This window comes from Schistocerca gregaria, chromosome 3 (assembly GCF_023897955.1).
Source record: "Schistocerca gregaria isolate iqSchGreg1 chromosome 3, iqSchGreg1.2, whole genome shotgun sequence".
Classification (NCBI taxonomy): domain Eukaryota; kingdom Metazoa; phylum Arthropoda; class Insecta; order Orthoptera; family Acrididae; genus Schistocerca; species Schistocerca gregaria.
This window is the reverse complement of record NC_064922.1, coordinates 565,369,518-565,387,736: the sequence shown is the minus strand read 5'-3', so window position 1 is coordinate 565,387,736 and position 18,219 is coordinate 565,369,518. Positions and strand designations below refer to the sequence as shown.

At 46.8% G+C, this 18,219-nt stretch overlaps 1 protein-coding gene across 1 annotated transcript in view; it reads left to right on the top strand.

Moving 5' to 3' along the window:
* The window catches only part of LOC126356066 (copine-8-like), a 193,129-nt gene that overhangs the window by 21,568 nt on the left and 153,342 nt on the right, over positions 1-18,219 (top strand). Inside the window, exon 2 of the mRNA XM_050006765.1 lies at positions 6,686-6,794. Within this exon, the coding sequence (XP_049862722.1) occupies positions 6,727-6,794 (68 nt within the window). The 5' untranslated portion in view covers positions 6,686-6,726. The remainder of the gene's footprint in view (positions 1-6,685; positions 6,795-18,219) is intronic.

The following is an 18,219-nucleotide window of genomic DNA, read 5'->3' as shown; positions in this document are numbered from 1 at the left end:
AGCCAACAAATTGCTGTGTCCACTGCTCTTATCACACTCAAGTAAACAAATCGGCACACCTTCCTCTGCACTGGAAAAGCCACACTGAAAAACTGCAAGTAATAAATATGTTTCCAGACAAAGCTATTTCACTGACACCTTAGGGCATTTGACAGCCACCCGCACTGGCTCTCAAGCTTGGCCTTCTGGACCTATAGTAGTACCACCTCATCTGCCCACTTGGTATCATCTCATTTGTTCAGCCCCCATGCCCACTTAAAATCCTGGCGCAAGGGGTGACCGCTACAATGTTATTACAATTCAGTCAAATTTTTGCACAGTGTTGCTAACTCTAGATGAATTGTCCAATGTATGAGGGACTGAAACCACACTGTTTAACTCCTTAAACCTGCCAACCAATCACCTGCATTGTAGACTGGACTGTAGTGCAGGGGGCAGAGGGAGGTCTGGACCGTGATGTATTAGTGTGATTAATGAACGAATGAAAACAGCCCTGTGGATACTGTGCAGGATAGATGATCCAGTTAAATGCCTCTTACCAACAATGCCTGTCTTGGTAGCTGAATGGGCACATAAGTATAACACCTCAGTGACTTTTGCTGGTGCTGGCAGTGGTGTCACGAAGTAAGTTTAGCCCAATACTCACTTTGTGCCCTGCCTGTTGTGGATTGTTGCAATAGTATGGGCGACAGTTGATCCTCCCATTTTGTCATTATCTGGGAGAAAATGTGATCAATAGGCATGGAAACTGTGACATATGCTCTTACCATAACAGTATTTAGCATTGCTGCTTGCGGTAATCACACCCTGCACCGATTTTACTTGGACTATAGCAAACTTACTCACATATTTTGGCAATTTAACAAATCCATAGTTCAGACACACATTATTTGTCTGAAACTGTGTTTTCATCTTATAGCTAATTTCACAGTCTTAGTTTTCAATTTGGAGTAAATGGCCAAAGCCCCCTTACGTGAAGGATTTCAAAATTTTTCATTGAGAGCTCAAAGGTTTTCGTCATTTTTTAAGTAATGTCTTTCATTGAAATGTTAATCCTACATTTCTGAGAATTGACACTCTAGTTCAATAGATCAGACAGTACAAGGTATAGAGACTTCAAGAGATTAGGTATAGTCCTCAAGGAATTTCTTCCTAAAGAAAATTGTTCTAATTTCATGTAGAATTATTTTGAGAAGTAAATTTCATATAAAGCTCAGCTTTTTAGAGTTTATTCTCTGTTAGTTTCTTTGTGGGATGTGCAAAATATGGGTTTTAGGAAATGAGGGTTCTTGAAATAATAGGAGGCAAATTTTGCACCATAAATTTTTTCCTCTATATTTAGGTAATTTTAAACTCGTTATATATCTGAAAAGCCACCCTCGAAGCACGCCATTCATCAGAAACAGCATGTTTTCTGTATTAAACATGTTAACTTAGTTATTATATGTTTTCAGCTCTGGTCAAAATATCCAAAAATTGTTTATGCAAGTGTTCATTGCATTTCAAACATTGAGCACACAGAAAGCATACTGCATGTTGTTGCAGTAACACTCTCCTGCTCTGTACTGCTAGCTGTTTCTTTTGCATATCTTCAGATACCAATGAAAAAGAGCCCATGGTGCGTCAGTAGTAGTCTGGCAGGAGTGCACAAAAGTGAATGTGAAGGTCACGCTGTCATAAAAGGCACCAACAGGTATGCAGAAGAACTTCTGTGAAGTCTGGAAGGTAGGAGACACGAGGTACTGGCAGAATTGAAGCTGTGAGGGCGGGTCGTGAGTCATGCTTGGGTGGTTCAGTTGGTAGAACATTTGCCCGCGAAAGGCAAAGGTCCTGAGTACGAGTCTCAGTCTGGCACACAGTTTTAATTTGCCAGGAAGTTTCATATCAGCACACACTCTGCTGAAGAGTGAAAATCTCATTCAAGAAAAAGGATGTTGGAAGATCTCCTAAATTCATATGATGTGATGCAGACTGTGTTTGAGAACAGTAGCAGTAGCACAGAATATTTTTATTCATTCTTCTTAGATGGGCATTCTATTAGTAAAAGGATGAATGACCTTTCAGACCATGATGCACAAATTTTAACACTAAAAGGCTTTTTGTACTCAAACAACTGTTATATATAATTGCAAACTATGTAGAAAGCTAATCCAATGGCAATAGATAGTTTTCTAAACCTTATTAAGGAACAAGAGTGGCAGGATGTTTGTAGTGCCAATAGCATAGATGACAAATACAATGCTTTCCTTAACACATTTCTGATGCTCTTTGAAAGTTGCTTTCCATTAGAACATTCTAAACAGGGTACTAGCAGTAAAAGACAGCCTCAGTGGCTGACTAGAGAGATAAGGATATTGTGTAGAACGAAGTGAGAATAATATTACAATGTTAGAAGTAGCCACAATCGACCTGAAGTAGCCCATTTCAAACAGTATTGTAAGGTGCTTAAAATGATATTAAGAAGGCAAAGAGTATGTGGTATGCAAATAGAATAGCTAATTCACAGGATAAAGTTAAAACCATATGGTCAGTCATGAAGAAAGTGTCTGGTCAGCAGAACAAGGTCAACAATATAAACTGAGTTCGTAGTAAAAATATTTATATTACTGATATTTATATTTATAATATTTATATTCCAGCATCAGAATTTCATAGGGAGTTTCCCTACCCACCTTTCAGTGGGTGGGAAAGTCAGGACAGACATTGTTGCCGCAACATCCTCAACCCCAGCTTTCCCCTCGGTCCCGGCTTTCCCCTCGGTCCCGGCTTTCCCCTCGGTCCCGGCTTTCCCCTCGGTCCCGGCTTTCCCCTCGGTCCCGGCTTTCCCCTCGGTCCCGGCTTTCCCCTCGGTCCCGGCTTTCCCCTCGGTCCCGGCTTTCCCCTCGGACCCGGCTTTCCCCTCGGACCCGGCTTTCCCCTCGGTCCCGGCTTTCCCCTCGGTCCCGGCTTTCCCCTCGGTCCCGGCTTTCCCCTCGGTCCCGGCTTTCCCCTCGGTCCCGGCTTTCCCCTCGGTCCCGGCTTTCCCCTCGGTCCCGGCTTTCCCCTCGGTCCCGGCTTTCCCCTCGGTCCCGGCTTTCCCCTCGGTCCCGGCTTTCCCCTCGGTCCCGGCTTTCCCCTCGGTCCCGGCTTTCCCCTCGGTCCCGGCTTTCCCCTCGGTCCCGGCTTTCCCCTCGGTCCCGGCTTTCCCCTCGGTCCCGGCTTTCCCCTCGGTCCCGGCTTTCCCCTCGGTCCCGGCTTTCCCCTCGGTCCCGGCTTTCCCCTCGGTCCCGGCTTTACCCTCGGTCCCGGCTTTCCCCTCGGTCCCGGCTTTCCCCTCGGTCCCGGCTTTCCCCTCGGTCCCGGCTTTCCCCTCGGTCCCGGCTTTCCCCTCGGTCCCGGCTTTCCCCTCGGTCCCGGCTTTCCCCTCGCAGCTTTGGACTTTCCTTCCCCCCCCCCCCCCCCCACACACACAAACACACACACACACACACACACACACACACACACACACACACACACACACACCCTCGGAATCAGTCCCCGCTCCCCCTCACCCTTTGGACCCCATTCCCCCTTGTCTGGGATCTGGTTACCCTCCCACCCTTGGACCCAGTTATAACCACCCCCCCCCCCCCCCCCACCCCCAGATGTTTTTTCCTTCTAAATGTTGTTGGAAGGTGACTATTAAAAACCGTCAAGTAATATATAACATGCATGTTTGGCCATCAGCTGTTGTTTTAATTTAAAAACCAAATATCAACCAGTTTCAGTCACAGACCATCTTCTCAGATTAGGGTTAAAACACCTCAGTGTTGACGTTGTTGGACCCCGTACACCACTGTGGGGTTCGGCTTGCAACTGGCGCTTTCTGTACGAGCCCCATGGATAGTCTACTGGTGGAGGCCGGGGTTCCCCCGTTGCGGATTCACCGCCACCGACTGCTCGCTGACTATGCTGTCCATGTGCATTGCTCACCGGGCCATCCCAATCATCGCCTGCTTTTCCCTGCCAGGGTCCTCCCTCTGCCCGACCAGCGACCTAGGTCTGGGCTTTCCATTGCTGTCCGCGTCCAGTCCCTGCTGTCGGAACTGGGGTCGTTCCCTCTTCTGCCACCCTTCCGGGTCCGTGCACCCACGCCTCCCTGGTGTATGCCCCGGCCGTCCGTCCGCCTGGACTTGGCACGGGAACCCAAGGACTCGGTTCCGCATGTGGCCCTCCGTCGCCGTTTTCTTGCACTCCTCGCCTCATTTTCAGGCTGTGAGCCTGTCTACACTGATGGTTCCCTGGTGGATGGTCGTACTGCCTACGCTTTTGCTCACGCTGCCCCTGTTGAACAGTGCTCCTTGCCGGCTGGCTGCAGTATTTTTACTGCAGAGCTGGTGGCCATACTGCGCGCTCTTGAGCATATGCGTTCCTGCTCAGGTACGTCCATCGTCATCTGCAGTGACTCCCTGAGCAGCCTCCAGGCTATCGACCGCTGCTATACCTCTTCTCCTCTGGTATCCTTTATTCAGGAGTCTGTTTTTGCCATTACCCGCTCTGGTCATTTGGTGGTCTTTGTTTGGACGCCAGGTCACGTTGGCATCCCGGAGAACGAACGTGTCGACAGGCTGGCCAAAGGGGCGATCGACGCCCCCACTTTGGAGATCGGCCTCCCGGCTCGTGATCTGCAGCTGGCGTTGCGCCGTAAGGTGCTTGGGATGTGGCATGACGAGTGGCGTAGCCTGACTTCGCCAAATAAACTGTGGGCTGTTAAGGAGACGACCGATGCGTGGCGGTCCTCCCTGCAGGCTTCTCGCAGGGACTCTGTCATCCTGTGTCGGCTCCGCATCGGCCATACCTACCTGACGCATGGACATCTTTTGCATCAGGAGGATCCTCCCCTGTGTCAGTGCAGGTCCCGGTTGACGGTCGCCCACATTTTGTTGGAGTGTCCCCGACTGCGCACCCTCCGGCAGTCTTTTAATCTCCCGGGCACGTTGCCTTTGGTTTTAAGCGACGATGCCTCCATGGCTGACGACGTTTTAAATTTTATCCGTGGTAGTCCTTTTTATGGTTCCATTTAGGGGGGTCGTGCCCTTTTCCCTTTCTGTGTCTCTTGTCCTCGAGTCTCTCATTGGTTGCAGATTTTAGTGTGTATTCAGATGGTTGACTCTTTCCCTTTTTTTGTTCCCATGGTCAGTCAACCAGTCTCCGGCCCTCTTCTTTTCTTCTGTTTCTTTCTGTCCGGTGTTCGTCTGTACTCTTCTTGTCTCCAGCGTTCGCTGCCACATTGGTGTTCTTTCAGTGACTGGGGGGAGAGGCGTCTCCTCCCCCCTTGGGGTTTTACCTGCTCCGTAAATTTTCGTCTCGCCTGTTTTTGGAGTGAGGGACTGATGACCTTAGCTGTTTAGTCCCCCTTAAACATCCCAACAACCACCACCACCACCACCACCACCACCACCACCACAGTTCAAGCCACATCATCACATCTGGCATTGCTTAAATAATGGGCACATAGAGCATGTCATGAATTCCAGTATACCACACAAGACTATTAAAGGGAAAACAACTAATGGTATGCGAAACAAAGCAATACTGAAGAGAAGATCATTTTCCCTCCCCCCTCTCAGACCCAGTTAGCTGACTCCCCTGTCCTTGACCAGTTTCCACCACCCACCAGACCCACTTGCCCCTGCCCCCTTCCCCCTCTGATCAGGTTTCCTACAACCCTCGAACCCAGCTCTTCCCCCCCCCCCTCCCCCTCCGCAACACACACACACACACACACACGCACACACACACACACACACACACACACACACACACACACACACACACACACACACACTCATCTGTTTGCACTATCCCTCCCCTCCCCCACCCCCAACCCTAGTGTCCTTTTGCCATTGCTGAACCTAGCTTCCCCACCTCAATCTAAATTACAACCCCCTGCACCTACGCCCTCCTCCTCCCCAAACCCAGATTCTCCTAACCCCCTTTCCCCCTACCCCCAGATGCAGGTTCCTCTCCCCCAGAAGCATCTTGTCTCTGACTGTAGCTTTTCCCAAAGATTCCAATGATAGACATGTGTAATGCTTCTTCCTGTAAATGTACTTAATTTTTGGATGTAACCAGTGCACATTATTTAACATGTTCCAAAATAGGCTGTCTACTTAAAGGCTGAGGTATATTTGGAAAGAAAGAAACGCCTGTCATCAAGCAAGAGCACAAGTATTGTCTGGCAAAAAGCAATGTTCTATTGTAAGTGGAGTATATGGTAATTAAATTTTTTGTGGTATGCTGATATTTTGTGCTGTACTAGGACTTGACCTGAAGCTCTAACAGGCAATGGACCACCAATAGTACTATCCTGCATATGCCATGGGAAGTGTGAGAGTTTCAACTTGCTAGTTTTCTTCTTCCTCTTTCAAGTTCCAAAAATTTGCAATATTGATGAACTAATGACTGTGAGAAAAAGGAAATAGTATGACATATCCACAGTACCAAGGCTGTTTGTGAAGTTGGTCTATGAGGTGTTCATGAGTGACATGATTGGTAACTCACAACCCACAATGCAAGTATTCTGGCTATGAGTGAGTGCCAGTCACGTACACAATTTTAAAGAGGTGTAGAAATATTATGTTTAGTTCTGTTTGTTAATTTCAGTGTTTATTCCATAACATGCTAATTGAGGAATTAATGTACACAATAATTGTTATTTCAGATATGTCTTGATTCTCAGATAAGTGTGCTAATCTCAACAACATGGCAAAGTTTGTGCCAGGATCTGCATCTTCTCCGACAGCTGAAGTGGAGCTCAGTCTGTCATGCAGGTAAAAAAATTTTCTTAAGTTCTTACATATGTAAAAATAAGCATTTATCACTTACAGTGTTATTTTATAACTCTCTTTCCTTTAATAATAATAATAATAATAATAATAATAATAATAATATCAATAATAATACTTATTCAGCTTCAAGTAGCCCCCTGCGGGTCCGGGGTTGTAATAGGCCCAAGATATCCGTGCCTGTCGTAAGAGGTGACTAAAAGTAGTCCCACACTTTTTGGCCCTATAAGTTCAGGTCCCATTTTATGGTTTGATCTGCCACTTTCCAAATTCTACAGAAGTACAAGCCATATGGGGAAGGACGCCTTACGTGGTGCATGAGTTATCCATAGTGCCCTTAGATTTGATCTCCTGAACCTCTTGTTATGGCTTTGCATCTCCTCCTGCAATTCAACTATTTGGGCAAGGACACTTTCCGCAGTATGTCATTTTCTTCCATTGTCTCCTGTCCTCTTTTGCCCCCATGACTATAGGATTTCTCTGTACCCAATATCCAGCATTGTAGTCAGTCAGTTATGGTGGGGCCATCATGTACCCATTTGGTGCTAGCCCCCTGACAGCACAGGGATTGCACTGCTGATGCTGGGCTGTAAACTCCCCATGTATGCCAAGGATTAGATGCCTGTCTTCCTGGGGCATCAGGACTCCTGGCAACGGCCATCATACCAGGTGGTCTTTGCTGTGGCTGGGTGGCGCCCATGAGGAGAGCCCCTCATCGGAGTGGATGGCATCGGGGCAGATGATCCGCAATGAAGCAGACTAAATCATTTCTTGCTGGTGACCATACAGCACCATCAGTTTGTAAGAAGGGCAAGATCGAGTACAATACTGACAGATATGACCCTAAATCATTTCCCTCCCTCGCTGCACCATGGGAGGAATGTAAGGCTACAGAACGAAGAGTGCCATATTTGCCACGGTATTTGGTCTGTAGCAGAATGGAAGGGGCTCCTTTCTAGCTATGAAACCTCAGTTTTTTGTTGTACATCTTGATGATAAGTTTGGGGAAGTTACAGTGTTGTCCAAGATGAGAAGTAGTGCAGTCTTGATTCAGACAGCATCCCCAGCCCAATCCCGGGCATTTTGCACTTGTGACCAGCTGGGTGATATTCCTGTTTCCGTCACTCGACATTAGAGCTTCAACATTGTCCAGAGGATTATCTTCCATCGTGACCTCCTCTTGCAGTCTGATGACGAGCTGGGTGCCAATCTAGAGCGGTGGGGTGTTTATTTCGCCTGGTGTGTTTACATGGGACCAAAAGACAACAGGGTTGCTACCACTGCCTTCATCTTGGCCTTTGAGGGTGAAAAGGTCAAGGTGATGGTTTACCGCTGTGATGTTCAGCCATATGTCCCTTCCCCTATGTGGTACCTTAAGTGCTGGAAATTCGGGTATATGTTTCCCCGCTGCACTAACAACACCGCATGTAAAGACTGTGGATGTCCAGTGCATCCAGATACTCCCTGTGCGCCTGCTCCCACTTGTATCAACTGCAGAGAGCAGCACTCCCCTTGCTTGCCAGACTGCACAGTACTCCAAAAGGAGTGGAAAATCATGGCGTACGAGACCTTGGACCAGTTGACTTACCAAGAGGCTAAACATAAATTTGAATGCTTACACCCTGTTCGGTTGACATCCACATATGCTGCATGTACATTACCATCGTACCACAATCTGTGACAGGAACAGTGATCCCTCCGGGCCTCCAGAATACATCTTCCCCCTTGGTGGTAGGGGGAAAATCTCCTTCTGTTGCTCCCAAAGTACCTACTTTGGGAGCAAGCTCCCTCCCCCCCCCCCCAAAAAAAAAAAAAAAAATCAGAGAACATTGGTCCCCTCCCCCCAGCTGGACAAGCAACAGCCTCCTCTGGCTTCTCTCGTGTGGAAGGGGTCCCTTGGTATCCTCTCTCCCAAGGTCTCGACTAATGCCACTATGGACACTCGCCAGTGACTAAAGGAGCCAAAAGCTTTGGATGAAGAGCTTCACGGTATTCCTTCGTGACTGAAGCTCCTTTGGATAAGTCCTCCCAGCAAGCACCTAAAGAGAAGTGAGAGGGCAAGCAAACAAAGAAGTCTGCTAAGAAAAAGGACCCTCCGGTGGCCCCAACACCATCACTCCCTACCGATTCTGCACCTGCGGATGAGCTGGAGACTTCAGCATTCCCTGAGGACCTGGATCTTACTGATGCCGCATCCACAATAGTAGTGGATACAAATACTCATCAGTGGCAGTAGGTGACCCTGAGGCGTAACCTGCCTTCTTGTGTGCTTCATTTCTTAATAACAGCTCTAGTGGAATTGCTGCTGTTTTTTCCACCACCTGGCTGAGCTACGGTAACTGTTAAGCTTTACATGTGCTTTCTGCATTGCCCCACAGGAAACCTGGTTCCCAGCAATGCGGACCCGTGCCCTTCGTGGCTGTAGGGGATATTACAAGAACTGTATCGACTATAATAGAGTGTCAGGTGGAGTTTGTGTCTGTTCTGAACTCGATATGCAGTGAACTTGTGCCCCTTCAAACCTCTCTTGAAGCTGTGGCTGTCAGGATAAGGACAACGCAGAAAATAACTGTCTAAACGTATATCTTCCTCCAGATGGTGGAGTACCCGAACGCATTGGCGGCACTGATTGATCAACTCCGTAAACCTTTCCTACGTTTGGGAGGTTTTAACACCTGGAACCCCTTGTGGGGTGGCACAGTTCTTACTGGCCAAGGTAGAGATCTCGAAACTTTACTGTCTGAACTCGACCTCTGCCTCTTAAATACTGGGGCCTTCACACATTTCAGTGTGGCTCATGGCACTTACTCGGCCATTGATTTATCCCTCTGCAGTCCAGGACTTCTCCCATCTGTCCACTGGAGAGCCCACAATGACTTGTATGGTAGTGACCACTTTCCCAGCTTCCTGTCACTCCCCCAGTGCTATTCTCCTGGATGTCTATCATGATGGGCTTTAAACAAGGCAAACTGGGATGCTTTCATCTCTGCTGTCACTGTTGGATCACCCCCACATGGTACCATCGATGTGGTAGTTGAGCAGGTTACTAGACCGATCGTTTCTGCGATGGAAAACACGATCCATTGTTCTTTAGGGTGCCCCAGTGAAAGTCTGTACCTTGGAGCTCACCGGAAATTGCTGAGGCCATTAAAGAGCATTAGTGAGCTCTACATCAACATAAGTGGCACCCTTCCCTAGAGCACCTAACAGCTTTTAAATGGCCCCGTGCCCACATTTGCCAGCGTATAAAAAGATGGAAACAGGAGTGTTGGGAGAGGTACGTCTCGACCATTGAGTGCCATATGTCACCTTCCCAAGTCTGGACGAAGATCAGACGTGTTTGTGGGTACCATACCCCGACAGGTGTTACTGGCATTAACATCAATGGTGTGTTATATACCAACACAAACGCAATTGCCGAGCACTTCGTTGGGCACTATGCCTGATCTTCTGCATCAGAGAATTATACCCCAGCATTTTGCACCCTCAAACAGTGGGTGGAAAGGAAAGCCCTCTTGTTCACTGAACATCACAGTGAACCCTCTAATGCTCCATTTACAGAGTGGGAGCTCCTCAACGTCGTTGCACATTGTCCCAACACAGCTACTGGGCCAGATCGGATCCACAGTCAGATGATCAAATATCGACTACAAGCAACATCCCCTTCTCATCTTCAACTGGTGTGATTGCGTCTTTCCATCGCAATGGCGGGAGAGCACCATCATTCCAGTGCTCAAACCTGGTAAAAACATGCTTGATGTGGATAGCTATCGGCCCATCAGCCTTACCAACGTTCTTTGTAAGCTGTTAGAAAGTATGGTAAGTCGGCGATTGTGTTGGGGTCCTGGAGTTACATGGCTTGCTGGCTCCATGCTGGGGGCAGTTTCCGCCATTGATGCTCTACCATTGTTAATCTAATTTCCCTCGAGTCTGCCATCCGAACAGCCTTTCCCAGATACCAACAACTGGTTGCTCTCTTGTTAGATGTGCAAGAAGCTTTCGACATGACCTGGCAACATCCTTGCCACATTACATGAATGGGATCTCTGGGGCCCACTCTCGATTTTTATCCAAAATTTCCTATCACTCCGTGCTTTCCATGTCCAAGTTGGTGCCTCCCAAAGTCCCCCCCCCCCCATATCTAGGGGAATGGGGTCCTGCAGGGCTCTGTATTGAGTGTATCTCTATTTTTAGTGGCCATTAACGGTCGGGCCATTCGTCACACCTTCTCAGTATGCAGACGATTTCTGCATTTCGTACTGCTTCTCCAGTACTGGTGCTGACGAGTGGCACCTACAGGGAGCCATTCACAAGGTGCAGTTGTGTGTCATGCACTTCTGTCGGCATCATACCGTTCATCTGGAATCAGAACTTTACCTTAATGATAATCCGCTCACAGTAGTGGAGACATATTGATTCTTAGGACTGGTTTTCGATGCCCAATTGACATGACTTCCTCATCTTCATCAGCTGAAGCAGAAGTGCTGGCAGCACCTCAATGCCCTCCACTGCCTGAGCAATACCAACTGGGATGCAGATCGCTCTACGCTGCTGCAGCTCTACAGAGCCCTTGTTCAATCCTGCCTTGCCTATGGGAGTGTGGCTTATGGTTTGGCAGCACCCTCAGCATTGCATTTATTGGACCTAGTGCACCATTGTGGCTTTGGACTGGCAACAGGAGCTTTTAGGACGAGTCCAGGGACCAGCATCCTGGTGGAGGACAGAGATTCGTCATTGAAGGTTAGGTGTGCACAACTGCTTGCCAGTTATGTTGCACACATTTGTAGTTCTCCTGAGCATCAGAAATACCATCTCCTTTTCCCATCCACGGCTGTTCATCTCCAGCATTGGAGGCCCAGGTCAGGACTTAAGATTGCGGTTCGCGTCCGATCTCTTCTATCTGAAGTGGAGTCCTTGCCTTCACCACCTGTACTAGAGTTCCATTCACATACACCTCCATGGTGTACCTAGGCCGAAGCTTCGCCTGTACCTTTCTAATTGTCCTAAGGAGTCAGTTAACCCCGTGGCTCTCCACTGTCACTTCCTCTCGATTCTTGACATGTACCGGGACCATGAAGTGGTTTACACTGATGGCTCAATGGCTGATGGTCACGTTGGCTTCACATATGTTCATGGAGGACATATTGAACAGCACTCTTTGCCAGATGGCTGCAGTGTTTTCACTGCAGAGCTGGCAGCCATTTCTCGTGCTCTTGAGTGCTTCTGCTCATGCCCTGGTGAGTCATTTCTCCTCTGTACTGACTTCTCAAGCAGCCAAAAGCTATCGACCAGTGTTACCCGCGCCATCCTTTGGTAGCGACCATCCAGGAGTCTACATATGCCCTGGAATGGTCCAGTTGTTCCGTCGTGTTTGTGTGGACCCTAGGCCACGTCAGAATCCCAGGAAATGAACTTGCTGACAGGCTGGCCAAACAGGCTACATGGAAACCTCTTCTCGAGATTGGCATCCCTGTAACTGACCTGCGGTCATTATTATGCTGCAAGATTTTTCAGCGTTGGGAAACAGACTGGCATGATCTCAGTATGCACAACAAACTGCGTGCCCTTAAGGAGATTATGAACGTGTGGAAGACCTCCGTGTGGAAATCTCGCAGGGACCCTGTGGTTCTCTGCCGGCTCCACATTGGCCATACATGGCTAACAAATGGCTACCTCCTCCATCACAAGGACCTACCTCATTGTCACTGTGGCTCACATATGACTGTCATCCACATCTTGCTGGACTGCCCACTTTTAGCTGCTCTGCGGTGGACTTTTAACCTTCCCAGCACCCTACCTTCAGTGTTGGGTGACAGTGCCTCAACAGCAGATTTAGTTTTACGTTTTATTGTGACGGGGGTTTTTATCGTATCATCAAAGGGTGTGCATTTAGCCTTCTCTCTGATGTTGCCACCCTCCCTCCATTTTATTTCTGTCACACTTTCTTTGCATTTGTTTGTCTTGGTAGTCATCTTTTCCCTACGTGTGTTCATCTTGCCTTGTCTCTTTTGGGGTGGACATTTTAGTGTGCTGCAGAGTGGCTGGCTCATCCTCTTTTGTTATTGTGATCAGCCAGCCCAGACCATCTGCTCTAAGGTTTTGATACCTTCTGCTTTTCCTTGTGGTGTATGTTTTCCCCATTTTTTGTTCATCCCATTCATTTTCTTTTTAGGTGTGGTGGTGGGTGTTTCTGTACCTTTGAACCTTGCTTGCATCAGGAAAAAGGGACTGATGACCCTGTAGTTTGGTCCCTTTATACCCCAAAACATCCACCCTACCAATCAATTTCAAGCGATCAGTACAATCCCTACAATAATGCAGGTTCAGGACATGATTGATTTGATTTTGGCAGGTAAGCTAAAACAGCTTTGGTCCAGCCTGCCACTAACTGCACCGAAACTGAGTTTATTGTGTGGTTTCGCTTCCTGTATATCTAGTGAAGCCAACCAATGCCCTTAAATAGTGCAAGGAGTCCTTTTACCAGTTCTTTGTTGGACACAATTTCTTCAGGTCTAGTTGTCCTGAAAATTCTGTGTGTCTTGTTCTCCAATGCTGTGTATTTGAAGTTTAGGTGTGATGCAATTCCTTCACTCTCATCCTACATTTTTCCAATGTTTTAAGAATGATGGAGGACAGACTGCTTGGTCTCATATGCCCATTGTCTGTAGGTGTTGTTGTTTTTTAAATTCCCATGGCTGGTCATCAGTCCAACCATGAGTTTAATCTCTTTCCTTTTCAAGCCCAGAATTACAGAGTTTCTTTTAAAACATGACTTTAGCATTATTACCTTACCATGTTTTTATTTATAAACCTTTGTCCAGTATTCTTAGTGTTGTCTTCTAAGCCAGTTCCATAGTTCTAATTTGATCATAGCCTTGGTGATTGTCAGGACAGGTTCCGGTCCAATGAATGGATTCTTTGCCCCCTCCTGGCCAATCTGTTGGTTTGTTCATTGCCACTGATTACTGAGTGGCCAGGGACCCACAGTAGGTTTACCCTATTGCTTCACCATAGCTCCACCAGAGCCCTGTACATTATACAACAATCTTAGATCTTGTTGCAGGAGCTGCCAATGATTTCAGGGCTGCCTGGCTGTCTGAATAGATGTAGATGCTATGGTCCTTGTAGGACCTATGCATATTCTCCTCTGCACATGCCCTGATTGCAGTAATTTCAGCTTGGAATACCGAGGTCAGATGATGCCCTCAAGTCTTGGCTGAACCCCATACACCCCGGCCCCAGTGCCTTGGTCTGATGTTAACCCATCAGTGAACCAGACAATGTCCCCCGTACAGTGTTGAACTGTTTTTTCCCACTGCTCCCTGCTTCCAATTATTATATTGCTTGTTGAAGCAATTGGGAGTTGTTATATAATCAGCCGGCATTTCAGCATCCGTTTTTATCTTTACCTCACTCTCTGTTTTAGTGAGTGATTCTGGATATCCCAGTGAGATCCAGTTTTTACCAGTTTTGATTCTGCATGCTGCTCTTAATGTGGGGGGTCCATGTTAGTTTCTCATCTATGGTTACCCTTAGATATTTCACTATCCCCTTCACAGGTAGAGTTTTATTGAAAAGCTTTAGATTCCAACTTGAGTGTTGGATATGCTTTTTCATGAATGGTACCACAACAGTCTTATTAGGATTAACCCTTAGATCCTGTTTGATGCACCAGTCTTGCCCAATGTCCAGTGCACCTTATGCCATGTTCCTAACTGTGTCAGTAAATTTGCCAAGTACTACTATGACAAGGTCATCTGTGTATCCTTCTCAAAAGCATTGTGTGGAATTTAGTTCCTCAGTGAGTTCGTTCACCACTAGGTTCCACAATAGAGGGGACAAAACTCCCCCTTGTGGACAACCTCTAGTGGTGTTAATGCCCATCTTTTCATTCATCATGGTGGCCTCTACCTTCCTTCCACTAAGCTTGGTCCTAGTCAATCCACTAGGTCTTGCACCTCTGCTACCCTAACCATGGAATCGAAGGTTGTGTTACTAAAAGCCCCCTCAATGTCCAGGAAGATGCAGGGGGCTATTTCTTGAAGGTGAAGTGTTTTCTCCACACTCCCAGTGAGTTGATGGAGAGCTGTCTCACATGATTTACCTGGTTGATATGCATGTTGGTTTGAATGTAGAGGAGCCCTAGTTAGCCCCTTCTCCCCAACATGTACATTAACCAGTTTTTCCAATGTTTTAAGAATGATGGAGGACAGACTGCTTGGTCTCATATCCTTGGCCATGGTATGATCAATTCTCCCTAGCTTTGGAATAAAGACAACCTTTACTACCCTCTGGACATTGGGAATTATTCCTGCTGTTAGGCTAACCCTGAATAACCTGCACAGGACTCTTATAAGATTCACTCCCACCTGTTGCAGGAGAGCTGGAAAGATTCCATCTGGGGCAGGTGACTTGAACAGTTGGAATGTTCCCACCGGCCATTGGGTTTTACTGAAGTCGACACAATCCTTGGTCGATTCCCAGTCCTCTCTTTGAGCGCCTGAGAACCATTATCTCTCAGGGATTAAATTCTGGTCTATGTTATCCACCAGCGCATATTTAGAAAAGTGAGTTTTGAGGAGAAGTTCCAGTGTCTCATGTACTGTCTTTGTATATCCCCCATCCTCCTTCCTCAACATACCTCCTGGATTAGTTGGTACTCTAGTGAGGCTTTTGTGAAGTCTGGCTTGAGCAGCCGTGCTCTCCACTTCCTCACAGAATGCCTTCCAAGATGCCTCCTTTGCTTGTTTTAGTTGACAAGGACCTCAATATTTTCCCCATTGTCCTTTGCATCTCACAAGGTTAAACAGTCTTCGTATATGTTTTCTTTGAATTCCCAAGTTTTTATTGCACCAAGGCACACTCGTTATTTTTGAACTTCTTGGTTATTCAGCAGTTGTCCTGGTATGAGGTCACTATGACTGAGGTTACAGCTTCTGCTACTTCCTCAAACCCTATTGGATTCCTTATAAAGATATTAATTTCCGATAAGCTTAAGTCAAGGTCCCTCCTATATGTCTCCCAGCCTGTTTTCCTAGGATTCCTATATACAGTGGTCAGTCTGATTCCCATTTCAACCTAGAATTTAATATACATGTGGTCCGATGAGGATGGCTCTAATGCACATGCCATTGTTTGACATAGCTGCCCATCATCATGGAACCAAAGGTTATGTCAATTACTTCTTCCCTTCTGCAATTCCTCAATGTTGGTTTGTCGCAACTATTCAGGGCCTCCAAGTTGTTAGATAAGAGAAATTACAGAAAGGTACTCACCTCTATTGTTGGTGTCTTTGCTGCCCCACACTAAGTTGTGAGCATTGGCATCACATCCAACCAACAGTTGGTCACCTTGCCGATGGCAAGCTTCTGTCAGTCTCCTCACCTCCAAAGGAGGAGGAGAGCTGTCTTCATAAGGAAGGTCTGCTGAGGCCAAAATAATTTCCCTCATGACACCTTCCTCATGTTGCTGCATCCTGCCGGTCACCAGGTGCGTGGAACAGAAATTCATCATTGGAATGAAAGAAACTCCATTCCTCACATAGATGCATGTTCTGGAGTTTCTTAGATTTTGAGCATAAATTAGCTTATCTCCAGTGCCACAAAGGCCTGGTACACCCCCTTTATAAAGTAGGGATCTTCTAGCAGGGCCAAGTCCACTTCTTGTCTTCTCAGGCGACGTTTCTGGTCATCAGTGACCCCTTTTTGTGCTGCAGATTAATCTGCAGCATCTCAAGTCTCTGTCTTGCTGCCATCATTGCCTTTGAGGTCTTTGATTACCCTGAGGGCAATCTGCGAGAACCCTAAAAACAATTTCAGGTCTTGCTCTCGCATCGCCTTCAGGGACTTCTCTCCGACCTCCACCATGAGGGATCGTTCTTCTGGTACAGGCTTCTGGTTAATTACTCTCCAATCCTCTATCGAGACTTTCAGGTTCTGGACCTCTATTTTTTCGAATAGAGTCTTTGGAGAGACATCCTTAAGGATCTTTGGTACCCATGTTGATACCTTTGCAGTCTTAAGAAGCTCAGCTGCCGTCTTGACCAGCAGCTTCGCATCCTCTCACAGGGATATCATTGGCACCTTGTCCTTGAGCCATTCCGCTGTGGACATCGCAATCTAGATAGACCCTCCTGAAATTGGGTCCTGGATCAGTGTCCTCTCCTCCCCCCCCCCCCAAATCTTTTAAAAGAGGGCCATTTGTACAAGCTGCTCCTGCTTAGAGGTGATGCCTACCAGTGGATAGCCTTCTTGGATAACTGCCATCTTAAAAACTGAGACTGCAGTGCTATAGGTCTGTTTCCCTATTTCTTGCCTCGGCTTTTTTCTGGGCTCACTTATCCTGAGAGGAGGGAGTCTTGGATTCCTCCCTTATCCTCTTGTTACCTGTCTTCGACGCTGTAGATGTCTGCGTATCCCCTTCAACATGAGACAGTTTTTTTCTTGGTGGTCTTGGGCTCAAGGAAGTTGCCCGGTATCCCTGAGGCTCCATTTGCAACACATCTTCCCATGCGCCACGCACTCCTTGGCACGGATCGCATCACACCTTGGGTTGGGGAAGGGAACTGGGTAAGGACTAGGAGTGTATAAGGAAGACAGGGCGTTGTGGGACACTCTTAGTCTGATCCGTCAGCTTAGACCTTTCCAGCAGTAGGTCCTCTACCTGCAGCATAGCCCTCAGCTCCACACAGGTACACAAGCCTCTTCTCCACCCGCATGGACAGTGCTTCGCCAAGGTAGTGTCCCCTGGAGAGTTCAGGACATCATACACATTATTCTTCTGAATACCTTAGGTAATGATATTGAAGTTTACAGTTTAGAAACGGAAGTTTTGAGTTTAACAATAAATTTTACATTTTAATACATTTCAAATTTGCTAGTACATAAGCAACACTATTATAATTTTTTTTCAAAATTTATCATTAGATTGATTTTGAATCGCCAGATACTATGAGCTTGTAAAACTTGCAAAACAGAACATGTCTATTTATTTTTTGTTAAGAACAAGAATGCATGTAGAGAATAAAATGGATTTTCTGTTAAAATTCTTTGAAGCTGGTCTTTTAATTTGTTGACTGGAAAGACCGTGAGATTCTCAAAAAGGGCACTGGCTACCTGCACCCCTTCAAGAACTGCATTTTTTCATACAGTGCTGTTCTGTGGCTATTTGCATGGTATTTAAATTTTTGTCTAGTATTATGTGACACACAGTTTGGTTTGGATTCATTGTTTTCAGAGGAACACCTAATTTTGGAAACGAGCTATTGACACAGTTTGCTGGGTTTAGCTCCGTAAATAATTCTGAAAGTTATTTTCTGGATTGTCGGTAATGTAGTTAGGCTGATTTGTGCTGTTGCACACCACACTTCTGCATAGTTCAGATTCTATAAGAATGATGTTCAATTATATGC